The sequence below is a fragment of the Paramisgurnus dabryanus genome, chromosome 22, assembly GCF_030506205.2.
Source record: "Paramisgurnus dabryanus chromosome 22, PD_genome_1.1, whole genome shotgun sequence".
Classification (NCBI taxonomy): domain Eukaryota; kingdom Metazoa; phylum Chordata; class Actinopteri; order Cypriniformes; family Cobitidae; genus Paramisgurnus; species Paramisgurnus dabryanus.
The window spans coordinates 28,744,955-28,772,938 of record NC_133358.1 but is presented as its reverse complement, the minus strand read 5'-3'; the positions used below and the strand labels follow the sequence as shown (position 1 = coordinate 28,772,938).

Below are 27,984 nucleotides of genomic sequence, written 5' to 3'. Positions count from 1 at the left end.
ATCCCGCATGACGTCATCGCCCGAGGAGCATTACGTCACATCAAAGCAAATGAACAGCAGGGACCGGAGGCTCCGCGCGAGACTAACGCGAAAAAAAGCTAATTTTGCGTTTAAAGGTGAAAGTGTCGTCGATGTAATGCATCGATTTAACGCAAGTGTTGTTTAGTAAAAGCGGATGGATTGGAATTAAAGACGTTTCTGCGATGACACGCGTTTGGTGAGTAGCAAGTGCACAGACTGAGGTCCAGTCGTATCGCTTCATTGTCAGTGCTTCACTGTCTACTAATAAAATGCATGATGGAGATTGGGAAAGTAGCCTATGCCTTATGTAGTATGCACATGAAAGATACTGTCCTAAATCATCATCTTTCGATGATCATCACAAAAGTGTGATGGGCCCTATTTTATTTTTGCAAAATTCTGTCTTGCTTATGTACTCTTATGTTTATATGGTTGCATGTACTTGTGGATTTCGTATGCATACTGTCAATTTTTTCCGGATTGTCAGACAGTACTACTACTCAGTTTTAAAAATGCTCATGACATCACAAGTATGATGCAGTATTCACACTACATATTCTTTAAATGTCACTGGGAAAATATATATCAGAAAAAATGTCCACCAATACTATATTTTACATTTTTAGTGCATCACCCAGGTTGAATTCTGGCCACTTTTTTTGTAACTGAGTTTACCTGAATTAATCTTACATCCTCACATAATGTTTTCCAGTAAAGACAAGCAAAAGGCTTGTAAAGCAGTGGTTCTCAAACTAGGGGCCACAAGATGGTGCCAGTCGGGCCCCAGTTTTATGACATTTTATAAAATACATGAATTTATCATAAAACTAAACCTCAGAAAAATAAGGCTAACCAACAACAATACGTTGTATACTGTAATATGCTTTGTTTAATTAAAATGTGAAGTTTTAGATTGTTTTATGTCATAGATTTTCTTCGCAAAGGGATGCATCGTACACAAGGGGGGCTGCACGCCAGAAAAGTTTGAAAACCACTGCTTGGTAAATCACAAACTGAATGGGCCATAAATTTTTATCCAAAGTTCTCTGCAGTATCATGGTGATACCATGACAATCATGCTGGCAGAAGTAATTGAGTGATGGTTGCTATCGGTGCGCTTGGACTGTATGGAGTTCTCATGGCATCCTTTTTTTAGACCTTTATGTGTGTTACATATAAAAAATTCAAGAAGCATTAATGCATATTAAATGCCAAATAATATTACAATGAAACGCTTGTGAAAGTATTCACCAAATGCAAACATAAACAATTTTAAGAGTGCATGCATAAATAATCACTTTTGTGCATAAACAATCACCTATGTAAAAGTCTCATAATAAAAGTCTAGTTTTTGTAGCTGTGGTGTGCCAGCCTTGACTTGTATATTACTTTTGATAAATGCAAAAACAACCACAGATAAGGTTTTTTTTCCTTGCACAAATACCTTGGTATTTTCTTAGCTTAGGATGTCCACATTAGCATACCTAGACATGCAACCCATTTTTGAATCATGACCATTTGGGATTCACTAGTATAGACATTTGTTGGCGAGAGGAACGGATATATCTATATGTTTGATGTATAATTTCTGTCCTGTATAGCTCAGTGGAAAAGCATGCAAAAGATCACAGGTTCAAATCCAAGGAACACAACACACATTGATAAAGTAATGCACTGTATACCTTGTGGTATTACCTTTGGATTAAAGCGTCTGCCGAATGCATAGATGTTAATGTTCAACATCATATTCTTTACATTCTTATCAGCCAAAGATATAAGACTGGCGTTTCTCAAATAGATGCATTACGTGGATTTGGAAAAATGCAGCAGCATAGCTATCATTTACTCCCCCAGACAGTATAATGAAAGTAATCCAGTGCTAATTATTTGAAGATCCTCTGAACAGCTGCTTTACGATGTCTTTCTCCTCTAGGTCAGATCCGTACTGTAAATATTATATGGTCAAGGGCATTTATCAAAGGAGCAGAATGCAAAAGCGCAATTTCTTGTTCGACCTGGTGTACTACAGTAAATAAATCACACAAAGGGAGTGACATAAATGGAGTATAGGACTCAAAATGCCTGGATGGCACATAGTGCCCAAAAAGATATTTATAGGCTGGAGATCCCAGAGCCACAATAAAGAAAGAGAGAGAAAGAGGAGACAGACTCTGTGAAATATGGGATCTCTATAGAAATGTCCCATTAGAGAGCTTGAATTACAGTCTTCTTTTGTAACCTGTTCTAGCGTAGCCTCATCATTTTGCCTAATAATTTCACACGGGCTGCAAAAAAAAAAAAAAACACAGTCCCCTTCCTACAGGACCAGACGTCCCAGCGGAGAGACGGGACACGGTGCAACCGGAGCTAAGCGAGCCGTCTAAGCCTGGCAGGAATGTGAGTCTCTCTTATTGGATGTTAAAGATAGAGGCAACACATGCTGGATCATGACGGGGTCTAATTTCAGCTAGATCTCTATGGGCTGCTTTTGTTGTGAAGTCGGACCTGACGAAACCGTATTATAAAGCGAGCAGCAGACCCGTTTCAGTCACTGGGTTAGCAAGAAGAGGACCATGGTGCTCTCCGAAGGGTATCTGGTTTGGATTCTTTCGTTTCTTTGGCTGGGATTTTGCTGTGGCAATCTAACTCAATGAATGTTTGCTTTTATGTTTATATAGCAATTGTTTATTTATATACCCTCCATTTGTTTTAAAATGATAGATGTGGTGAACCAAAACACTAAATTACCTTTAATCACCCTGTTTTAGTTTGGATTTAGCTTTGATATGAGAAAGCAAGGTTGATATAAGTGACGTTTAATTTTTGCAATGCATTCTGGGTATTTTTCACAAGTTTCACATTTGTTCCTGTGTTGTCACGGTGATGCAGTATAGTTCACTATTACTGGGAACTCTTGGATCTCTCGGGATTGTGACTGCACATTCCTTAAACTTAATTGAGCATCACAAGCTTTGTGAAAGTTTTAGACTGTCTGAGAGAGTAATGTTATTAACTTTTCGGTTTAGTAGATCAACCTGACATTTCCTCATAAATGTGTTAAAATCAAGTAGATAAACATAATTTTACAACTTTGTGAGAACCGTGAGCTTATCATCATCATGTGTCATTTTTCTGGATTAAGATGTTTTTGGTCCCTGCTAAGGAATTGGTTGAATTTCTAAGTCTTTTATACATACCTGCAATTTTGTAGTTGTTTAGCTTTCTTTTAAAGAAAATGGATTGTGTTGGTATATCTACAATTGTGTTGCATTGTTATTTAGATCGTAGGCTAAGGAAGTGGTTTTCAAACTGGGGGCCGCGAGATTGTGCCAGGGGGCCCCAGTTTTATGACATTTTATGAAATACATTAATTTATCATGAATTCTGTGTAATTAAACCTAAAAAATAAGGCTACTAACCAAAAGCACTACTTTTTTGTATAATTTAATGTTTTTTTATTAAAATGTTGAGTTTTAGAACAGTTTTTTGTCACAAATTTGCTTTGGGGGGCCGCGAAGGAATACACCATACACAAGGGGGGCCACACGCTGAAAAAGTTTGGGAACTACTGAGCTAAGGGACAAACTTACTATCAAAAATGACATTCAAAACTGATTAAGTTTGGTTAAAAGCAAGTTTGGTGTAACGTATAACCCTGTAGCAGGTTTCTTATGCACAGTTTTATTAACACACTGTAAAGCCTATACTTCAGACATTTACTTTATTCTGTTTAGGATAGTTGTGCTACAAATAAAAGATGACTAATGTGATGTCACAAATAAATGATCACATTGTATCAATATAATCACAGTTTTTGTAAACTTGCTGAACAAGTGCAGTTTTCTTTCCTTTTGAAACAGAAGCATTCAAAAAGTCTTTTATTCCCTGAAGAGAGAAGCTGTACATTTTACATGTAAATACTGTATCATATATTAGTAAAAGTACACAAGCGTAATGAGCTAAAGTCCAACAAAAATAGATTTAATATAACAACATAAGTCCAATCATGGAATCGTCCCACAAGATGCTCTCATTCGTGTGGACTATTAGGGTCGGTTTCCCGAAAAATGTGGCCAGCTACTCAAATTACTACCTTAGTGATACATTTTGTGAATTTATGTTTATAGAAGGGACATAAAAAATAAATATTATTTCAAATAGTAGAATTTTTTTGTCGTTTTTTGATGCATTTTGAAATGTCTGTTTTTACTAAATGCCACAGAAATTTGACTGAATGTAAGTGTGTGTGTGTGTGTGCACGTGTGTGTGTGTGTGTGTGTATGTGTGTGCATGTGCATGTGTGTGTGTCTGTGTCTTTATGTGTGTGTAAGGTTTACTGTGACATTGTGTGTGTGTGAGCCTGTGTGTGTGTCTTTTCTATATTGTATTTGTGCTCTTGTACCAGGCCTACTTTTCTGTGTTGAAATTTTTCGATTTATTCTGGATGCATTCAAATAAAAATGATTTTTTTTGCATTTCCTATTCATTTTCAATTGGGGTCATTTTTACCCCCAAAGGGACTATTTTAGAACGACTTAATCAAGCCCAGTTTTTTATATGAATCTTGACAGATAATCTGGAAAAGACATAAAATCTTAATCCACTGAGATGAAAGGAACCATGTTTTTAAACTAAAAAAGAGGCTTGGGGTAAGATTGACCCCAAGGGTCTTATTAGGGTTAAATAAGAAAAGTGAAAAATGTAAGTTGATAAAAGTTTACATTTTAGGAGTTAGCAATTGAAGTACTGAGTAGATCCAAGCTTTATAATTGTAGCAAATGGTGCTTCGGTTATTTTTCAGACACTTTATTGTGTTTATTTCTTATGAAGAATTTTCAGTTTTGAAAGATATATATTCATTAAATAATTACTTTTAAATATGTGTTTATATATGTGTGTTATATATGTGCTTATATATGTGTATAAATATTTACTGCCAGATAAACTTTGCATCATGAAAATTATTTCATGAAAAACAAAAAAATAACCGTGAATGTTTAGGATGTGCTATTGTTTATATCGGGTGTGATTTGGGCAACAAATCTTGCTTGTATCCAACTATTACCAGTCTTATTTTGTTAATTAACTACAACTAGTTGTATCCGAACACAAATGTTGTGTCATCTCGATCTCTGTGTGTGTTTGTGACATTGTCCCTTTGTTTTCTCTTTGTGTGATGTTTTGTAGAATGATCGAGGAGTCGGGCGGTAACAGCAGAATCATGGCTGATAGAAGACAACTGTTTGCTGAAATGCGTATGTATCACTGTATCAGTCCAGTCTCAAACTAACATGATGCTGATAACAAGATGCAGTCAAACTAATCGTTCTTAAAATGCGTGAAAAAATGCCTACACAAGGGTCGGTTTCATCAGAAAACAAGCATGGGTCTGGAAAACCAGCTTAGACCAGCAAAGCAAAATGTGCGTCAATCTCACTATGAAGCTGAAGACTGGCTTGATTTTTGTTGTACAGGTGCACTGGATCTGGACTCCATCAGATTGTCCACATACAGGACAGCCTGCAAGTTGAGATTTATTCAGAAGAGGTGCAATTGTAAGTACGAGCGATTTACAATGCTTATTTTTACTTTTATTGTAGCTTTAGTAAGCCATTAATCTTCCTGAACGCACCTTCCTACAGTGCATTTGGTGGATATCTGGAATATTATCGAGGTGTTTCGTGAAAACAGACTCAACACCATGGACCTCAGCACAGAGTTTTCTGTATCGCACCTGCAAGCAATACTCTCCACCATCTTTTACCAGCTGAACAAACGCTTACCCACAACCCATCAGATCAACGTGGACCAGTCCATTTCATTTCTCCTCAACTTTCTGTTAGCGGCATACGACCCGTAAGATCAAGACAAAACTAAATTAGATTTCCCGTATACATCCTAGTTTTTAATCGTCATCTTAACAGACTAAAATTGTTTTACACTCCATGTGAAAGGTTCAGTGCAGTATGTGACCATATACATTTGGTTGGTATGTTGGTGTCTATTTTAGGGAAGGTGTTGGAAAAATCTCGGTTTTTGTTGTGAAGACGGCCCTGGCTGCCCTCTGTGGCGGAAAGATTTTGGATAAACTGAGATGTAAGTTTCACCTCAGATTTGCCTTTGAACTGATGTGTGTTCAGTCAGTGGTATGATGCTGATTAATGAACACTTATATGAACATCGTTTTATCTTCATTTTAAAGGTCACAGCGGTTGTCATTACTTGAAAGTCACAAGGCATCATGACCTTGTCTGTATAAAACTTTGTGCCTCATTTCTTCTGAAGCACTTGTCGTAATGTTTGACAAAGTACTAATAATTTGTAGATATTTGAGAGAGGTTTCTGGACTACCGGCATGATGCCTTAGATTTAAAAACAAAAAGTTCCTGAATTTACGTGAGCATATATATATATATATATTTTATTTTTTTCAGATATTTTTTCACAGATATCAGACTCGAATGGAGTATTGATATACACACAGTTCGATCAGTTTCTGAGAGAGGTGCTTAAACTGCCCGTGACGGTATTTGAGGGACCGTCTTTTGGTTACACTGAGCAGTCTACGAGAACCTGCTTTCTACAAGAGGTTTGTGAATTTTTACAAGAAGCTTCATTGATTGTATACTTTACAACACTAACACGTTAATTCATTTTAGTTTTTTTTCCACTATACAAATGTGCTGAGCATATATGACTCATTTGTTTATTAACCGTTGACTCTTAACAGAAGAAGGTCTCGCTCAATGTGTTTCTTGACACATTCATGTCAGATCCTCCTCCTCAGTGTCTGGTTTGGTTACCGCTGATGCATCGACTGGCAAATGTTGAGAACGGTTAGTTTTGAACATGTTTTTCATTGTTAATGGATTTTTCATATGTTAGTACTTTCTACTGTCATTCACAAACTACATGAATCACTCTCCTCTGCTCTTCTTTTTTCTTTTTTCTTTTTTTTCTCATCTGTCCTCCTCCCCTCTTTTCTCCTCTTCTCTGTTAATCTCCTCTCTGTTCTCCTCTTCTCTGTTCTTCTTTCCTTTGTTCACCTCTTCTTACCTCTCCTCTGTTCTCATCTTTTCCTTTCTCCTCCTTTCCTCCTCTTATCTGTTTTCCTCTCTTCTCCTCTCATCTGTCCTCCTCCCCTCTGTTCTCCTGTTTTCTTTTCTTTTCACCTCCTTTCCTCCTCTTATCTGTTTTCCTCTCTTCTCCTCTCATCTGTCCTCCTCCCCTCTGTTCTCCTCTTTTCTTTTCTTTTCACCTCCTTTCCTCCTCTTATCTGTTTTCCTCTCTTCTCCTCTCATCTGTCCACCTCCCTGCTGTTCACCTCTTCTAATGTTTCCTCTCTGTTCTCCTCTTCTCTGTTTTTCTTTCCTTTGTTCACCTCTTCTAACCTCTCCTCTGTTCTCATCTTTTCCCATCTCCTCCTCTAATCTGTTTTCCTCTCTACTCCTCTCATCTGTCCTCCTCCCCTCTTTTCTCCTCTTTTCTTTTCGCCTCCTTTTCTCCTCTTTCTCTTCTTATCTGTTTCCTCTCTTCTCCTCTCATCTGTCCACCTCCCCTCTGTTCTCCTCTTCTAATGTTTCTTCCTCTCTGTTCCCCTTTTCTCTGTTCATCTCCTCTCTGTTCTCCTCTTCTAATGTTTCATCCCCTGTGTTCTCCTCTTCTCTGTTCATCTCCTCTCTGTTCTCCTCTTCTAATGTTTCCTCCCCTGTGTTCTCTTCTTATCTATTCATCTACTCTCTGTCCTCCTCCCCTCTGTTCTCCTCTTATCTGTTCTCCTCTCCTAACCTCTCTTCCCCTCTGTTCTCTTCTCCTAATGTTTCCTTCCCTCTGTTCTCTTCTCCTCTGTTCATCTCTTCTCTGTACTCCTCTTCTCTTTTCTTACTTCCTTTGTTCTCCTCTTCTAACCTCTCATCTGTTCTCCTTTCCTCTGTTCTCCTCTTTTTCTGTTCTCCTCCTTTCCTCCTCTTTCTCCTCTTATCTGTTTTCCTCTCTTCTCCTCTCATCTGTCACCCTTCTCTCTGTTCTCCTCTCCTAACGTTTCCCCACCCTCTGTTCTAATCTCCTCTATTAATCTCCTCTCTGTTCTCTTCTTCTCTATTCATCTACTCTCTGTTCTCCTCTCCTCTGTTCATCTCCTCTCTGTTCTCCTCTTCTCTGTTCATCTCCTCTCTGTTCTCCTCTCCTCTGTTCATCTCCTCTCTGTTCTCCTCTTCTCTGTTCATCTCTTTTCTGTACTCCTCTTCTCTTTTCTTACTTCCTTTGTTCTCCTCTTCTAACCTCTCATCTGTTCTCCTTTCCTCTGTTCTCCTCTTTTTCTGTTCTCCTCCTTTCCTCCTCTTTCTCCTCTTATCTGTTTTCCTCTCTTCTCCTCTCATCTGTCACCCTTCTCTCTGTTCTCCTCTCCTAACGTTTCCCCACCCTCTGTTCTAATCTCCTCTATTAATCTCCTCTCTGTTCTCTTCTTCTCTATTCATCTCCTCTCTGTTCTCCTCTTCTCTGTTCATCTCCTCTCTGTTCTCCTCTCCTCTGTTCATCTCCTCTCTGTTCTCCTCTTCTCTGTTCATCTCCTCTCTGTTCTCCTCTTCTCTGTTCATATCCTATCTGTTCTCCTCTTCTCTGTTCTCCTTTCTTCTGTTCTCCTCTTTTTCTGTTCTCCTCCTTTCCTCCTCTATCTCCTCTTATCTGTTTTCCTCTCTTCTCCTCTCATCTGTCACCCTTCTCTCTGTTCTCCTCTCCTAACGTTTCCCCACCCTCTGTTCTAATCTCCTCTGTTCATCTCTTCTAACCTCTCCTCTGTTCTCATCTTTTCCCTTCTCCTCCTCTTATCTGTTTTCCTCTCTTCTCCTCTCATCTGTCCTCCTCCCCTCTTTTCTCCTCTTCTATGTTCATCTCCACTCTGTTCTACTCTTTTCTGTTCTTCTTTCCTTTGTTCACCTCTTCTAACCTCTCCTCTGTTCTCATTTTTTCCCTTCTCCTCCTTTCCTCCTCTTATCTGTTTTCCTCTCTTCTCCTCTCATCTGTCCTCCTCCCCTCTTTTCTCCTCTTTTCTTTTCGCCTCCTTTTCTCCTCTTTCTCTTCTTATCTGTTTTCCTCTCTTCTCCTCTCATCTGTCCACCTCCCCTCTGTTCTCCTCTTCTAATGTTTCTTCCTCTCTGTTCTCCTCTTCTCTGTTCATCTCCTCTGTGTTTTCCTCTTCTCTGTTCTTCTTTCCTTTGTTCACCTCTTCTAACCTCTCTAACCTTCCCATCTTTTCCTTTCTCCTCCTTTCCTCCTCTTATCTGTTTTCCTCTCTTCTTTTCTTCTTTCATCTGTCCTCCTCCCCTCTGTTCTCCTCTCCTAACTTCTCATCCCCTCTGTTCTCTTCTCCTAATGTTTTCTTCCCTTTGTTCTCTTCTCCTGTATTCATCTCTTCTCTGTTCTCCTCTTCTCTGTTTTTCTTCCCTCTGTTCTCCTCTCCTAACGTTTCCTCCTCTCTGTTCTCCTCTCCCCTGTTCATTACCTTTCTGTTCCCCTCTTCTCTGTTCTCCTTTTCTATGTTCTCCTCTTCTTCTGTTTTTCTTTTCTCCTCCTTTTCTCCTCTTTCTCCTCTTATCTGTTTTCCTCTTGTTTCCTCTCGTCTGTCCTCCTCCCCTCTGTTTTCCTCCTTTCCTCCTCTTTCTCCTCTTATCTGTTTTCCTCTCTTCTCCTCTCATCTGTAACCCTTCTCTGTGTTCTCCTCTCCTAACGTTTCCACACCCTCTGTTCTAATCTCCTCTATTCATCTCCTCTCTGTTCTCCTCTCCTCTGTTCATCTCCTCTCTGTTCTCCTCTTCTCTGTTCATCTCCTCTCTGTTCTCCTCTCCTCTGTTCATCTCCTCTCTGTTCTCCTCTTCTCTGTTCATCTCCTATCTGTTCTCCTTTCCTCTGTTCTCCTTTCCTCTGTTCTTCTCTTTTTCTGTTCTCCCCTTTTCTTCCTCTTTCTCCTCTTATCTGTTTTCCTCTCTTCTCCTCTCATCTGTCACCCTTCTCTCTGTTCTCCTCTCCTAACGTTTCCCCACCCTCTGTTCTAATCTCCTCTGTTCATCTCTTCTCTGTTCATCTTCTCTCTGTTCATCTCCTATCTGTTCTCCTCTTCTCTGTTCTCCTTTCCTCGGTTCTCATCTCTTCTTTTCTTTTCTCCTCCTTTCCTCCTCTTTCTCCTCTTATCTTTTTTCCTTTCGTCTCCTCTCACCTGTACTCCTCCTCTCTGTTCTCCTCTCATATGTTCTTATCTTCTCTCATCTTTGCTTCTTTATTATATGTTCTCCTCTCCTAACCTGTCCTCTTCTCTATTCTTCTTTGCTCTGCTCTGTTTACCTCTCCTATGTTCCTCGTCTTTTCTCCTCTCCTTCTTTCCTCCTCTTTCTCCTCTCATCTGTTTTCCTCTCTTCACCTCTCTTCTCATTTTTTGTTCTTCTCTCCTATGTTTTCCTCTCCTAACATCTCCTCTGTTCCCCTCTCTGTTAACCTCTCCTATGTTCTCCTTTTCTCTGTTCTCCTCTCCTAACCTCTCCTCCCCTCTGTTCTCCTCTCCTATATTCTCCTCTGCTCTGTTTACCTCTCCTCTGTTCCTCTTCCTTATCTTTTCTCATCCTTTCCTCTTCTTTCTCCTCTTCTCTGTTTGCCTCTCCTGGTCTTTATCTAGTCTTCCACCCAGTTGAGTGTTCCTACTGTCACAGCCAGAGCATGATGGGATTTCGTTATCGTTGCCAAAAATGCGATAATTACCAACTCTGTCAAGAGTGTTTCTGGAGAGGCCATGCCTCAGGCAGTCATAGCAACCAGCACCAGATGAAGGAGTACATGTCATGGGTAAGTTAGCCTTACTTTGAGTAAGTGTTGAGTAACAGCTTTTTACTCATTTTTAACCTTTTCCAATTTACGTCAAATGTTGTCACATTGTGGTTCTATCCGCATGCTGGCTCAAACTTGAATACAGAGCATTTTTTACCCTTTAGTATTACTTATGATGAAGTTTTTACAGTGTACAAGAAATCAATATTTCTCGTAGTTGTTAATATAATAATCAAATCTAGAGAGCAGAGTGGCTCGTGGCCAATATGATGCCTGTATATTCAAAAATCAATTTAATGATGGCAAATGAAATGTGCATAAAAAAATGAGCATTATCTATTTACAAACCTGTCTGCATAGTAGATCAGATGTTGGTATTTACAGTATATAACAATGAAAATCATTTAAACATATTCTTTGAACATTAATTTGTATTTTTATAGATATTTGCTTCAAAACAAATCTGTTTATCTCCAGAAATCTCCAGCTAAGAAGTTGTCGGATGCTCTCAGCAAGTCTCTGAGCTGTGCGACCAATCGAGATCCTCCTTACCCAATGTTCTCCGAAGCCCCTGAGAAACCGCTCAACCTCACCCATGTCGTGTAAGTTAAACAAACAGCCTCAAACGTTGTTGTGAATAAGCTTTCAGTTAAAGTTTATGAATAGTTTAAAATGAGTTGATGATTTTGGATGTAACAAATTGTGAATGGTAACAGTTTCCTGCCTTGTTTTTGTTTAATGCTACGAACAGAGACACATGGTAAGTAGCACAATTAAGAGTATGTGCTATTATATGATTATTAATAATTTGATGGCCAAAATTTTAAATATAGGCACAGATACACTCCGACATATATGCTCATACACGCCAACACAATCTCACATCTTTCATTATTATTTTTTTTTATAATCATACGTTTTTATACGATGTACTTTATACCAATTAGCTGACTCGTAAAATTCATACAAATTCCTGTGATATTAGACTCATATATTTATATATGCTCATACACTCCAACACAATCTCATGGCAATTCGTATGTATTTTAAAGGTGGCTAATTGGTATTAATTCGTACAGTCACATTCGTACATTTTTGTATGATTTACTTTCATCCCTGTTGTGGTTATACGTGGGGTTTCATTATTGTTTTTTCTAATAATCTTATGTTTTTGTACGATTCACCTCATATGAATTAGCCAACCTGAATTCCCGTGATATGAGTCGGTACATTCATAAATTCATCTATGCAGTAATAAGAGAGCCACACACTCATACACATTAGATAAGTATTGTGATGATAACACGCAAAATTGTCTTAAGGCCTCCTCGACCGATGACCAGTGGAAATGAGTTCATGCTTTCTCACACCATGCCTTCCTCAGGAAACCCCTACTCCAGTAAAACGTGAGTACAACGCTGTAACACAGACATTCAGCCAAATAATGAATGCTTACACACAAAGAGCGGCCAAAATGTACATTTAGCGAGGGCCAAATGCAACCAGACACTGTAAACAAGATTACCAATAGCTGACCATGATGCATGATTTAAATTAAAAGATTAGTCAATTTTCTTAAAAAAATTAATCCAGATAATTTACTCACCACCATGTCATCCAAAATGTTGATGTCTTTCTTTGTTCAGCTGAGAAGAAATTATGTTTTTTGAGGAAAACATTCCAGGATTTGTCTCATTTTAATGGACTTTAATGGACCCCAACACGTTACAGTTTTAATGCAGTTTAAAATTGCAGTTTCAAAGGACTCTAAACGATCCCAAATGAGGCATGAAGGTATTATCTAGCGAAACGATTGTCATTTTTGACAAGAAAAATAAAAACTATGCACTTTTAAACCACAACTTCTTGTCTATCTCCGGTCCTGTGACGGGCCAGCACGACCTCACGTAATACATCATCACGTCAAGAGGTCACAGGTGACGTATTCGAAACTACGCCCCAGTGTTTACAAGTGTGGAGAAAGATGACCGTTCTGACATTGTTGTATGTCAAATTATATTAATTAATGTCTTTGTGTCAGTTTATTGATTAAAATGGTCCGCAAATGTGCATTTCATATATGTAACACGTGACCTTTCCATGTCATTACGCAATTACGTGAGGTCGCGCTGCCTCGTCACACAGCCAGAGGAAGACGAGAAGTTGTGGTTTAAAAGTGCATATTTTAATTTTTCTTGCCAAAAATAACAATCGTTTTGCTAGATAAGACCCTTATGCCTCTTTTGGGATCATTTAGAGTCCTTTGAAACTCCAATTTTAAAGTGCCCGTATTATGAAAAACTCACTTTTTCTGGGTTTTGGGGTGTTCATTTGTGTCTCTGATGCTCCCACACGCATACAAACTTGGAAAAAAATCCATCCATGCTGTTTTGAGTGAGATACAGGTTTCTGAATGTCCTCTGCCTTGAGTCTCAGATTGCGTGAGTTAAAACTCAGCTCCGTTGTGACGTAACAAACCGTTTCGTCACATTCAGTTTGAATTTTCCCGCCCACCACCCCACTCGCAGGTCTCCACCCACCAGGTAGCTAGAGAGCATAGAGCAGTCAAACCCTCTATGCTGTTATCATGTCTCACGGAAATAACAGCAATTTGGATATTATCATAGCCATGGATATGGCTCTGGATATTATGGATTATACTCCCGCCTACTTTTAAAAGCCAAGTTTTAACGCGTGGTTTTTGGAACCCGGAGTAATCTTATATACAGTCAGTGTGTTACCGAAATGTGATGTAAACAACAGACTATCACTGACTATAACAGACAGTCACTATGTATTTATATTTCACGGATTATATGCATTTGTGGACAAAAATGGTCATTGAATGTATTTTATTGGACTTTCATGGATCATTCACACATCTGAAACAGACTGGATTCGATTCGCGATCGTTGTATATCAACAAAAAAGGTAAGAAGTCACGTTATATTTTGCATGTTGTCATCTTCGGTCACAAAATACAACATTAGAGCATCTATATCTCAAAACAGAGATCATACATTGATGCTAATCCCGTAAATTATACCTTTTAAATGTATAGTGATGTTAAAATTGTTTAAGTTAGGCTATATAGATATTTAGCAGGCTAGATAGTTTGCAGCGTGGTTTCGAAAGTTAAAAAAAAAATATTTAACGGCTTTATTTACAATTCTACAAGAACTAAGTAATAGTGCTTTGCCAAACTAAAAGTGTTTTGCCAAACTAACCGAGACCGGGCCTTACCGCCCCGGCTTTTCTGACGAGGCTAACCCCCGAGCATCTAATAACTGTTACGGTCCGGACCTCCCGCTAGCTTCTAGCAATTAGCACGCGGTCCACAAGCAGTATACATCCCCCGCCGGGTCTTAATTTCTGTAATTTGTGATAATAATGCGTTTGAAAATGTTTTATAACGGGAAAATGTTAGCATTGTCCCGGGAAAACGAGTATATTGTTGAAACTGCTACATCACAATTTACGCTGGAATCTTTGTGTGTCATGATGAGTTTGACACACCGAGACCGGGCCTTACCGCCCCGGCTTTTCTGACGATGCTAACCCCCGAGCCTCTTATAACTTTACGTTCCGGACCTCCCGTTAGCTTCTAGCAATTAGCACGCGGTCCACAAGCAGTATACATCCCCCGCCGGGTCTTAATTTCTGTAATTTGCGAAAATAATGCGTTTGAAAATGTTTTATAACGGGAATATGTTAGCATTGTCCCGGGAAAACGAGTTTATTGTTGTGACTGCTAAAGTAACATCACAATTTACTCTGGAATCATTGTGTGTCATGAGTTTCATGAGTAGTGTACTTATTAGTGATACTTTTCTGCATGATTTGTCTGTTGGCAACATAAACCGTTAATAATAATAATATATAAAATAATAACACAGTATGGTCTGTACTGCTCACGATACCGACGTTAGTAGTGGGGCGTGATCAAAGGAGCAGCAGCTCATAAATATGTAAGACTAGCTCAAAACGGCACAATCTGAACTGCCCTAAAACAGAGGCTAGTAGAGATGGGTAACAATCTTTTCCTACAAGCTATTTCGAGCAAACAACTTTTGAAACATGCTTTATGGAACTCATACACCTATTTAACTTGTGGAAAAGCTATTATAATATGGGCACTTTAAACTACATTAAAACTGTTAAGTGTTGGGGTCCATTAAAGTCCATTAAAATGAGAAAAATCCAGGAATGTTTTCCTCAAAAAACATAATTTCTTCTCGACTGAACAAAGAAAGACATCAACATTTTGGATGACATGGTGGTGAGTATTCAATTATTCAAGTAATCCAATTATCTGGATTTTTTTTTAAGAAAATGGAGTAATCCTTTAAAAGTAAACTTTATATATATATATATATATATATATATATATATATATATATATATATATATATATATATATATATATATATTATATTTGTTGGGATATAGGTGATTTAAACCAAAGTTATAATATGTAAACGTCCTGTTGAAATAAACAGTGACTGGCAAACATGATATTTTTTATAATGCAAAATTCAGTTTTAGGGTGATGAAAAATACTTATATGGCCAGAACTGTACATTTTCTTAGATCAACCTCTGTTAATGTTTGATACGAGCATAAAACAAAATCGTGTATATTCTGCTTATTAATAATGGATGATGTTTTAGAGGTGCTCACGATGAGGCTAAACAAAAGAGACTGTATTCTCAGACGACCCCGGATCTTTTGAAAGGAAAAGGGTAAGTCGACATTTATTATGTTTATGTCTTATGTTTACAAGTAATGTAAAAGACAAAACATGACATGTTAAAATTGAGTTACATTCAGTATGATAAGTAAAATTTTTATAGTACACTGCATTACTGGTCAGTCTGCACATGATAACCACAGGATGCTGATTCCAGTATTTTTTCTTACCTCTTTCCATGATGACGTCTGTGTTTATGAAACATGGTTTCAGGGTTCGGTACAGCCTCGATATTGCCGATAGGCTTGAGGATGAGCACTTACTTATCAGACTTTATGTGAATCTACTTGAAAAGAAGTCCTCATGGTCAGTGTGAGATTGCTGTGGCACTTTTCACCTTAAAGGGATCATCTGTCATCATTTACACACCCTCAATTTGTTACAAACCTGTAAAAATGTCTTTGTTCTGTTGAACACAAAAGAAGATATTTGTAAGGAAGCAGGAGCACCATAGACTTCCATAATAGGAAAACAATACTATGAAAGGCAAAGGTGCTCCAAAACGGTTTGGTTTAGGTTTGTAACAACATGAGGGTGAGTAAATAATGACAGAAGTTTCATTTTCGGGTGAACTATCCCTTTAATCTGTTTGCATAGATCAAGGGTCACCATCTCAGTCGGATAATACCCAGCATGCAACACAAAGTATCACGTGTTGTTTAAAAATATTTTTTAAAGGGGTCATATGATGTGATTTCATGTTTTCCTTCGTGTTTGGAGTGTTAAAAGCTGTTGGTGCGTATAGAAGATCTGTAAAGTGGCAAAGATTAAAGTCTTAAATCCAAAGAGATATTCTTTCTAATTCTGCGTACAAACCACATGTGAACCATTGGGTTTCTTGCTCTAGATTACTCGTGAGATTTAACTTTGTGTCATCTGAATTTTTTGTATGAATATATATGAGGCGAATAGCACGTGTTTTCGTGGCAAATGTGCCGCCGGATTTGCATCATTCGCATCGCCCTAAGCGATTTCATGTCGATTTGTGTCTTTGCATTAACTTTGTATGTAATTTATTGCCGCAAATCGTTGAATTCGCGTTGTGGTGTGTACTCCCCATAAAAGCGAAGGCTCATCCACGCCTTCCTAAAACGCTTAATTTAAACACGTCCTCACATATCTACCTCACTGTGTGGGAAGATGTACATAACACCGCCCAAATGTATACACAAAGAAAGAAAACGTAACTTTTATTCTCGCTGTAGTATTGTTGACGTCGTCATGTTGTGAAGATGCTACGCTTTGGAAGATGATATTCCATATACGTTAAGAGCGGTAACATTTTTGTCACACGCATGAGGTATTCAGCCAGTCGCAACACACCGGATAGCTGGCCAATCAGAGCACACTGTGCTTTTCAGAACCATGAGCTTTGTAAAAAAGTTACGCGTTTTAGAAAGGTGGGGCATAGAGGAGAGCAACAATAATGTACGAATAAAAACAGCGTTAACGCATTGCATTACACCATATACACAAAATAATGTTATTTTTAGCAACGTCATATGACCCCTTTAATATTTAGTTACTTTAGAAATAATATAGTTTTTTAGCAATTTTTTATTTTTATTTTTTCGAAAACTGACATCCGATATGGGATGGTGACTGTACCGGCGTCAATGCTTTTGCAAAAACATCTGAAGCTTGCTAACTGGATAAGCTTTGTTTTTATTTAAGCAATGTAATTACGTTACATTGTGTGACAGTGATATAACATTTTACTGCCATTGCATTAAGCAATAGTTCAAAACCTCAACAACCCCTGCTTAAATCTTTCCCCGCCATTTACGAGTTATCTTGTCAATTAAGAAAAAAACGCGTCCCTGCCAATGACGAGTTTTTACGACAATTCATATTTCCGTTATTATGCACTAGATGGCACTCTAACACAACTTATAAAACACAGATATGTGCATAAATGTGACGGTAAAAACTCTGCGTATGTTTTGATCATCATTCTGAATCTGATCACTAACAAAAGTCCAAAAATTTTTGTTTTTTAAAGAAACCTAACCATATTTGAGGGGATTTGATAAAAAGAGAACAAATGAAGATAGGACGAAATGCTTTTTTTCGTTTGAAAGCAGAGGGTCTTTTTTATTTGACAACATTTTCTGGAAGGCATTAAACTTTTGTCAAAATCATAAAAAAATGCTGGCACTGGCTGGCAACTTAAAAAAAAAAAAAACACTGGCGGAGAAAGAGTTAATAGATAATGCCAACATAAATTAATCTCATTTGTGAGATTTTTTGCCAGTAAATTTTCCTTTAGTGTCTACTGATGTACACATACTGTAAACAGATGCACACATATGCAGACAAACATGTTACTGACCCTATGTTTGGACAGTAAACACTAAATGCTTCTGTGTATATGGCCTAGATCAGTGGTTCCCAAACTTTTTCAGCGTGCGGCCCCCCTTGTGTACGGTGCATTCCTTTGTGGCCCACCCCAAAGAAAATTTGTGACAAAAACTGTTCTAAAACTCAACATTTTAATAAAAAAAACCATTAAATTATACAAAAAAAGTAGTGCTTTTGGTTAGTAGCCTTATTTTTTAGGTTTAATTACACAGAATTCATGATAAATTAATGTATCTCATAAAATTTCATAAATCTGGGGCCCCCTGGCACCATCTCGCGGCCCCCCTGGGGGCCCCGGCCCCCAGTTTGAAAACCACTGGCCTAGATGACTGAGTTGGCTCCGCCTTTTTTCTTTGATTGACAGTTTTCAGGAGAGCAGTAAAAACCAAGATGAGGAGCACTGCCTTATCGCCCGTTACACCTCCCGATTGGCTGCCGATGGAGTTGCTTCGGTAAGCGAGCCAATCAGAACGCTCATCAAAATGATCATTCGACTTTTATTGTTGATTATTGATATGCAATGACTAAATTACAAGTGTAAAGGTGAATAAAGGTTTGCCAAATTTAATGTGCAGACACGACTTCAATTTTGTTTATTTGGAGAGCATTGCGTTAGCAGTGCAAAGGTTATAGGTTGGATTCCCATGTAACAAATACTGTTAAAAGGGACATATCATGACAATCTGACTTTTTCCATGTTTTAGTGCTATAATTGGGTCCCTGGTGCTTTTATTATCGTAAAAGATCAACCCAGTAACTTCGTTTTGGTAAACCATCCTCTGCAAGCATGTGAAAAAATAGCTCATTGAAATTTGGCTCTCGTTTTGATGTCAGAAGGAGATAATAACGCCCCTCAATCTGCACTATCCAACCACGGCACTGCCATTTAGTGCAGAGATCAGCTCATTTGCATTTAAAAGGACACACCCAAAACGGCACATTTTTATTCACACCTACAAAGTGTAAATTTTAACATGTTATAATTAATTATCTATATGATATTTGGACCTAAAACTTAACATACATACTCTGGGGACACCAAAGATTTATTTGGCATCTTAAAATGTCCCCTTTAAAATGACCATCTTGAATGCCCTGTAAGTCAGTTTTGTTAAAAGTGTCTGCCAATTGCATAAATGTGACATAATCTCTAACTCGCCAACTTTTTTATAAACAGAGGAGCAGAGTACCGTCAGATATCTCCTTGTGTTTGGATACAAACATACAGCAGAGACAACTCATCGCCGAGCTAGAGAGCAAGAACAAGTAAGTTGGTCTCTTTTGTTAAGTTGCATGCCGAATTTGAATGTTTCCAAAAACATTGAAAATGTTAAATTGTGTGTTTGCAGAGAGATTTTGCAGGAGATACAGCGCTTGAAACAACAGCATGAGGAAGCTTCTCAGCCTCCATTAGACAAAAACCAACAAAACCCAACATTATTGGCTGAACTGAGACTGCTCAGGTAAACACAGTCACACACAGCAGACAATGAACTGAAACCGGATGAGCTGCACTGAACAACAGACACTGATGGCCACTCGATAGACGGCATTGAAAGTGAATGTAACCCGATCGCTGCTCGTCTCGTGTATGAATGAAAGCTCTTGAGAAGCAATTTACAAAACCCATTGCTTCCTGTTTGCGCACACCAGTCAGTCGGACTGTATAGAGATATGAGCCGAGTATACGGTAGATGTAAAAACAAGCCTCAGGCTAAATCTTAATCTCACTTTAGTTCAACACTTGTAACAATTACTTGAGTAAATTTTATTTTGTTATAATATCTGTTTAATACTTTATACCCTATATGTGACCATAAACCAGTCATCATCTGAATGCTGAATAAATAAGCTTTCCATTGATGTATGGTTGCATTGCTAGGATAGGACAATATTTGGATGAGATACTATTTGAAAATCGGAGGGTGCAAAAAAATTGGAATATTGAGAAAATCGGCTTTAAAGTTATTCAAATGACATCAGTAGCAACTAACAAAAATGGCTCTTTCTAAGGTAATAAAAGCAATACTGTTCATTATGTGAGGGTCGTTATACACCACTGATAATATAGTTATGTATATTATATTGCATTTCTGTCAAGAGATCCTACTAAAATGTACACAATGCACCTTTATCATAAACTTTATCGTAACTTCAGTTACACACTGCTATCAGCACCCACAATACATTTTTTATTTCTGGCCAAATGTTATGTAGACTTTCACAGAAAAAGACCATTCACTATCTTTGTCTTCTGTCTCAGGCAGAGAAAAGAGGAGTTAGAACAGAGAATGTCGGCTCTACAGGAGAGCCGTCGTGAACTCATGGTCCAACTGGAGCAGCTCATGATGCTATTAAAGGTAACGACATTCACACACCCAAAGAAACTGTGATCTCATTATGTTAAAGGGATAGTTCACCCAAGCAGTGTTCGAATTTTGTCAAAGATTACGGGGGTTCTGCTTGCTACAGGTAAGCCCCACCTGTACCCCCCACCTGTCATTATAGGGTCATATGATCCTTGATAGGGTCAAGTAAGATATGATCTTGGATCAACATTTCAATCAAAGAAACCCCAAATTATCCTTAAAGGAGTAGTCCACTTTATAGATGGGGCCCATTGACTTACCATAGTGTTTTTTTTCCTACTATAAAAAGTCAATGGACCCCATCTTTAAAGGTGGACTATTCCTTTAACTAAAAAAAAATGGTTTCTCTTAATTTTTTTGTTCTTTTGACCATGTTTTCCCTATATGGATGCACCGATAGGATTTTTTTGGGCCGATGCCGATACCGATTTAAACAGACAACTTCTGGCTGATACCGATGCCGATACCGATATTAAACACTTGTATACAATACTATACAGTTGGTCTATTACCTAGTTTATTTCTGCATCAAAATATTTTTACTGAACATGGATTGGATCCAATTAACATTCAACTGACCAACATAATAAGAGAGGCACAAATGAAGCTAAAACAAATATAAGACGGCAACATGACAACCTTCAAAGGTGGTTTTGGGTATTCAGCATTTATTTTATTAACAACATTAACTCATTTTTTACATATTGATTTCTTTATGCATTTAATTAATAAACAATCGGTATCGGCCTTTCTCGTGCTATTGCCGATATGCCGATGGTTTCAAATTCATCAAAAATCGGCCGATAAATATCGGCGGCCGATACATCGGTGCATCACTAATTTAAAGTAAATAAATGCAAATATAAAACATAATTTTTATTAAGAATTTGGCAGAAATGTTGTCAGTAGTTGACAGAATGAAACAAAAAATATCATCTTACTTAAACAAATACCTATAAATAGTAAATCTAGAAAAACTGAAAGGGACCATAGTAAATGTATTCCGCGGCTGTATATGATTATCTTTTTTTATGTTATGCTGGAAAATGTTCTGTCTGTTCCAAGCTTTATAATGGTAGTAATTTAATTTAAGACCAAAAAAGTCTTTCACATTCATAATCCACACAGCTCCAGGCAGGGCCGGCGCCACGAGGGGGCGTGAGGGGGCGTCGCCCCCTCACTGGCACTATCCCGCCCCCTTAGATCACCATTAATGTTGAATGGGATTTTAATGATAAAATGCGCTATTTAAAAATCACGTTTGCCTTGTGTATTGTCTTCCTAAAGTGAATTTTAAAGTCTAATTATTTAACAAAACAAAAAAACAAGTGTGCATGTATTCTACCGTGACACACGCCCACTCATGTGTAGCCTATAGGCTTGTTCGAATTCTTCAGGCGAAGACGTCAAAATGCCGCGAGAGCGAGACGAAACGACACTTAGTATGATTTCTCGAATCGTTCTCGCGGTACTTTGACGTCATTTGGTTGTTGGTTCTTGCAGCCGCGCCTGAAGTTGAACAAGTTTGTGTTGACGGCTTGAGGCACGCCGACAATGAGCCCGCGTTCTGAGTCTCAGAGGGAAATCAAGATGTCGAAGTGGGAAATTATATAAAAATTTACAGACAGGAGTGTGAGAGTGACCTGGGCCTGCCCTGTAGCAATGGATATATGGAAAATAGCATTGGAAGTTCTACAAACCGGACTCCGGATTGTCACACATCAATTAATGCCGTGGCGTGGATGAATTATCGGAGCATTTCAGGTGCAAAGATCCAAATGTTCGGCTGTCATTAAGTCAATTCGGGCACCATTAACTTCAGCCAGACTGTACATAGTTTTGAAAAGTTCAGATGTTCATGTTCTTCAGCATCCTTGCAAGTCAACGTACAACCAACAGCCTATTATTGTTCTGCATTTAACGTTAAAGGTAAGCCTGTTCGATCTCTCTCTCACACACACCTGTTTATCAGGAGTAAATAGATAAAAAAACAGACATTGTTAAATTTATAATTAACGAATTTGAATTAGCCTATCATACAGCATAGCTGTATATGTAAACGAGTTATTGTCATTTTGCTATTGTGGTTCTGTAGCTGCTTAATCGCTAGCTTATGGTGCATTACTTGTGGCAGTTAAAATAACTACGTTATATGATCAAATTGAACCAAAATGTTGATCAAATGTTGCGTTTGGACCGTTTTTGGGCTGAAAACCATCAACTCTATTTGCCAACACTGCCCCCCACCATTACGTAAAATGTATTTCTACCTCTGGGTTTGAACTTCAAATGAGCAGTGTTGTGCTAATATGTAACGTTAGGTATGCGTTTTTTTTGTTGTTGTTGTATTGTTCAGAGCTCTGTACGTTGCTCACTATAGCTGTAGTTTTTGTGGTTGTATACAGAGATGTTTGTTTATAACACTTTAAAACTTAATGTACCAAACCTATGTATTTTCTAGCTGGGGGAATTATATGCATTCATTTGATCGCCCCCTCTGGTATTTTAGACGCCCCCTCATCAGCGTTCGGCTGGCGCCGGCACTGGCTCCAGGGAATAAATAAAGGCCTTCTGAGGGCAATTAGTGCGATTTTTGTAAGAAAAATATCCAAATTTTAAACTTCACAAACTAAAATAACTAGCTTTCAGTAACAACTGATACGCGTTCACGAGAGAGTGTGTTTCCATCGTATTCTACTTATTATTTGTCTTTTAATGACGGGTAGCATTATCGAGTTTGTCTCCCAGAGAAATGCACTCTCTCTTGAACACGCTTATTGGAAGCTAGTTATTTAGTTTAGTTTTAAATATTGATATTTTCTTACAAAATTGCACCAGTTGCCCTCAAAAGGCCTTTATTAACCCTCTGGAGCCATGTGGATTACATCTGTGAAGGATGGATGGACTTTTTCGGCCTCAAATTCAAAAGCACCATATACTACCGTTATAAAGCTGGAAACAGCCAGGACATTTTTTAATATAACTCAAAATGTGTTCATCTGAACAAATATAATTATATATATCACAAGTGACTTGAGGGTGAGTAAATCATGAGGTAATTTTCATTTTTGGGTGAACTATCCCTTTAACATTAGTGTTTTTCTATTAATAAGCTGAAGTGCTCCCTCTACAGGATGAGGAGCTGAAGCGCACCGTGAGTCATTGGATCTACACTACAGCTTTGTGCTAAGATGCATTAATGAACTGGGTCTTTTTGGTCTAACACAAATTAAACAATTAAAGTTGATGTGGATTTACTGTAGCAGTGTACACATCCACAAACATGCACGTGACGGGCAGATAGAGAGATGTCATTTACTGTCAATAATCCTCATTTGACAATTGTCCAATTTTGCTTCTAGGTCTTTGTTTGTTTGCTGTGAAACTAAACTTAATATTTTTTCTTCTTGGTTTTGTGATTAAAGCACATGCGTGTTTGTTATTTGTAGCATCACCGTTACTGTCTTTAACCCTGAGCACCATTTGTGCTACACACTGGAATGATTCTTTAAATATTGGCTTGTTAAATGAGCACAGGTATGCTTGGATTTGCATGACGGTTGATAAAATGTGCATAAAAATCCCAAGCACTGACCAAAATAAAAAATATGGAATTAGCCAGTAAACATCCTCCTAAAAAAACATGACAGCAAGTTTTACAAGGGCAAGCACTGCTTACATTTAACATATGTGTAATTTTGGAATGCAATTGTGATACAAATTGTTAATTACGAGTGAATGCTAAATAAATCATTAAAAATGTATTACTATGTATTTTTCTAGACCCAAGGTACTGGCTCCTCCCCTCGCTCCTCCCCCAGCCACACGGCCAACACATCCATCCATTCAGCATCCGGCAGTACCACACCCATCCCTATGCCGGTCCAGTCCACATCCGGCAATACCACGCCCAGTCAGACACCTCAGGACTCGCTCATGGGCCTGGGAGGAGAAGTGCAACAGGCTTTTGCTCAGGGTAATCATGGAAACACATTGCTCTTTCTTTTATTAAATACGTCCAATGGAACGGTACAGATATCAACCCAGACTCAAAATGATTTGCACTTGCTCATAAAGCAAAACTGCAATGCTAATAAATGTGTTTCTTTTTGCAAGGCTCCAGAAGGAACTTAAGAAATGATCTTCTGCTGGCTGCAGACTCCATAACCAATACAATGTCTTCTCTGGTTAAAGAACTTAACTCAGGTAGTAATAGATTGGATTTGTATGTAATATATTCTCTTGAAGTTTTGTTCACTATTAATATTCCCATCAATGTTGTCCCATCAGAGGTAGGGAGTGACACAGACAGCATCTCTGACCTCACATTTCAGATGGCAGACGTTTTTCATCCACAGACCGGTTCCTCTAGAAGAGGGTAACATTTATTTTTATTTCTCTTAAACTATTTAAACTGAGATAGTTCACCCAAAAAAGAAAATTCTTTCATCATTTACTCACCCTCATGTTGTTACAAACCTGTATAAATTTCTTTGTTCTGATGACCCCAACGGAAGATATTTTGTGGGGGGAAATTTTAAGAACTAAACAGATCTGATGCACCATTCACTTACGGACTACGGAATATTCTTTTTTTGGGTGAACCATCAGTTTAACTCATTCCCCGCCAGCCATTTTTTGAAAAGTTGCCCGCCGGCATTTTTTGGTGATTTTCGCAAAAGTTTCACAAAATGCATTCCAGAAAAAATGTTCCTATCTATAGTCTTTTCTCTGCTTAAAATCTCTTAAATAATAAGAAAATATTTTTTTGGAAAAATCTGAAATAATTGCATTTTTGTAAATTAATTTTTTATAGAGATCAGATTCAGAACGATTATCAAAACATACACAGAGTTTAAAATTAGTAAAAAATGCCAAATTGCTTCAGTTTTTTTATAAATTGGGTAAATACGCCATCTAGTGGATATTACAGGGGTATTACAGATTAACATAAAACCTCATGCAGGAAAACTTTTTTTTATGGAAATTATTTTTCCTTAATTGACGAGATACTTGTCAATGGCAGGGAAAGAGTTAAGATTGATAAAATCTGAGATTAAGTTGAAACACAACTTAATCAACTAAAAACAGTAAAATGAGTAACCATGATAGTTAGGCTAAACATTTTCTGGTCTTGTAGGACCGCAGGGCAGGTGGATGCTGGAGGATTTTATAGGAACGGACTGGAAAACCGGCTGGACAAAGAGCTAAAGATGGAGGAACGACTGAGACCCACGCAGGAGCAGGACAAGAACTTCTTGGTGAGTTCTTTGAAGACATTTTAATCTGTGTTGAATTTTATATAAGAATTAATTAAATCATTGTTTAGATATATTATAATTGCAGTATACACCATGTGTACCTGTCTAGCTTGAGAAATCCTGGTTGCAAAATAAGATCACCTTAACAACAAGGAAATGTTGTTTGATAGATGTATGAAATATTCATAAGTGTAACAATAATAAATCGGTTATATTTAAGATAACATTAAGGAAAAGATATGGCTGTCCATTATAAACCAGCAAACTTTGGATTCTGGGAAACACGCCATCAGTGTGTCATAAGTACGCTTGTATCATATTTCAAATTTTATTTCTTTTTAATTGCTATATAAATTAGATGAACTATAAATGAAATATCCATTACACCAAATGGATGTTTCATTTAACTGAAAATATCCTCCGGCTGTATCCAAGCACCTGTTTTTAAATGCTGAGATGAAGTTCATTTTATCTGCACATCTGTACAAGCATTGCCACAGGTGATGCACGTGACAAATCCCTTACTGCTTATTCTTACAATGCCATATATGGAAGTCAGGTCATTTTTTTTACCCATCTGTATGGAATTTTCTGCGCCTTAAGCAATTCTGTTTCAATTTTTCCCTATTTCTGTGCTTTTTAGGTGACTTTACAAGAGTAACTGCAGTTTATTAAGCAATGGTGTAAGTATTTAACAAATCTGATATAATGTCTGCTCGATAGATTATATGTGACCCTGGACCACGAAACCAGTCATATGTTGCACAGGTATAGCCAACAATACATTGTATGGGTGAAAATGATCTTTTTTATGCCAAAAATCTTTAGAATATTAATTTAAGATCATGTTCAATGAAGATATTTAGTAACGTACCATAAATATATCAAAAATGTATTTATCATTAGTAATATGTGTTGCTTAGAACTTCATTTGGACAACTTTAAAGGCGGTTTCCTCAATTTTTTTGCACCCTCAGATTTTCAAATACTTGTATCTCTGCCAAATATTGTCCTAAAAATATTGAACCTTATGGTTTTGTGGTCAGATATGAGATACATTTTAATAATCTGTTTATATTTCTATCCACAGGGAGGACGAGCTACTTTAAAGCACTGTGCAGTAACCATACCTGTACCGTGGTACAAAAATATATTTTTAGAAATGTTTTAAGATAATACTGTGAACCAACTTGGAGCAAACAATGGAACTGTCTATAACACCACCAGTGCCATAAAATCCAACATTTTTAAGTTGATTTCATTTACTACTGTAGGTGTTTATGTGATTTGGTTTGATTTTATTTTCATATGTGTTTAAAGAGTTGTACTGTATTTAAAAATCTGTTGGGGAAAATGGGTGTGGTCTTTAATGAAGCTGCTATCTTTACCAACCCAACACATTTCCTTTTATTTGAAGAGTTGAACGCTTAGAGACCCGGTGGTCTTTTAAAGCGTATGTATACATATTACTATGTTGTAACTTGGATTTGAGATTTTATCATAGTCTTTGATTACAACTTAATACACTGCCTTAGCTTATGAGACTACATTTGGATTTTTAGGTGTACTACTGAATTAATAATTTTAAAGAACACTTTTAATTATAAGAACAGTTCAGAATTGGGTGAATATCACAAGATTGTGTCGAAGTCACATTGCACCCTAAAATCCACAAAAATATAAACAAAAAATAAGAAATTATATTTTGCATAAAAAGTGGGACCATTTACATGTTTTAAGTTATTTTAAGGACAAGCATGCTTTTATAAAAAAAATCTGTTACTCACTGGTGTCAAAAATCAGTTCATTTTTTTAACAAAATATAATTTCTTGTTTCTTTCCTTTAATCATATGGTGACCCAGATATGTTCTTGATGTTTCATGCAATTCACCAAAATAAACTTTGTACCTCTGCATTCAATGCAAGACATCATTTGGCTCTTAATGGGCCACAGTATATTTACCATGCTCTGTTATTTAACGTGCAAATATTTTAATTGCTTTAAAGAAAAATAAATAAATCATATGTTATGGACATTTTAAGCAGATTTGAAAAGCACATCTGGTGGAATGTGACACTGTTGTGTGATTACATGCTATTTGGAAATGCATTTTAAATAATATTTTAGTGTAGAGCTGGAACATACTTATCCATTGATTTGGTCAGTAAATATGAGACATGACCTTCTGATTTGGATTTGACCATCTGCGTATTCTTTGTTGATGTGGGGTTTTTTTGCATACGCTACTGTCACACTTCAGTGGTCACATGGTTTCCTCGTGCTTTTTCAGAATGGCAGTGACCAGTACAAAAATACAGCATCCACGCTTTGTTGCCAATCATTGCACTTTTCAGTGATTTCTGCATGGTACTAAATAAAAATACAAATATTGCATTGTACAAATA

At 37.5% G+C, this 27,984-nt stretch overlaps 1 protein-coding gene across 6 annotated transcripts; it reads left to right on the top strand.

The window, feature by feature from the left end:
* The first annotated feature begins 40 nt into the window (after positions 1–40).
* dtna (dystrobrevin, alpha) lies at positions 41–27,984 on the top strand. 6 transcript variants are annotated; one of them, XM_065258627.1, is made up of 23 exons: positions 41–217; positions 5,209–5,276; positions 5,496–5,576; positions 5,664–5,877; positions 6,032–6,117; positions 6,456–6,610; positions 6,752–6,857; positions 10,688–10,854; positions 11,314–11,438; positions 12,159–12,242; positions 15,507–15,578; positions 15,800–15,892; positions 18,312–18,399; positions 19,125–19,213; positions 19,297–19,410; positions 20,211–20,307; positions 23,450–23,470; positions 24,100–24,292; positions 24,433–24,522; positions 24,607–24,694; positions 25,457–25,577; positions 26,221–26,260; positions 26,668–27,984. In XM_065258627.1, the coding sequence occupies exons 2-22, from the start codon at positions 5,210–5,212 to the stop codon at positions 26,236–26,238; spliced, it is 2,169 nt and encodes a 722-aa protein (XP_065114699.1). In that variant the 5' UTR covers positions 41–217; position 5,209; the 3' UTR covers positions 26,239–26,260; positions 26,668–27,984. The 6 variants fall into 6 exon arrangements, with proteins under 6 accessions (XP_065114699.1, XP_065114703.1, XP_065114698.1 ...); XM_065258626.1 differs by lacking the exon at positions 41–217 and adding an exon at positions 2,472–2,611; XM_065258628.1 differs by lacking the exon at positions 41–217 and adding an exon at positions 2,497–2,618.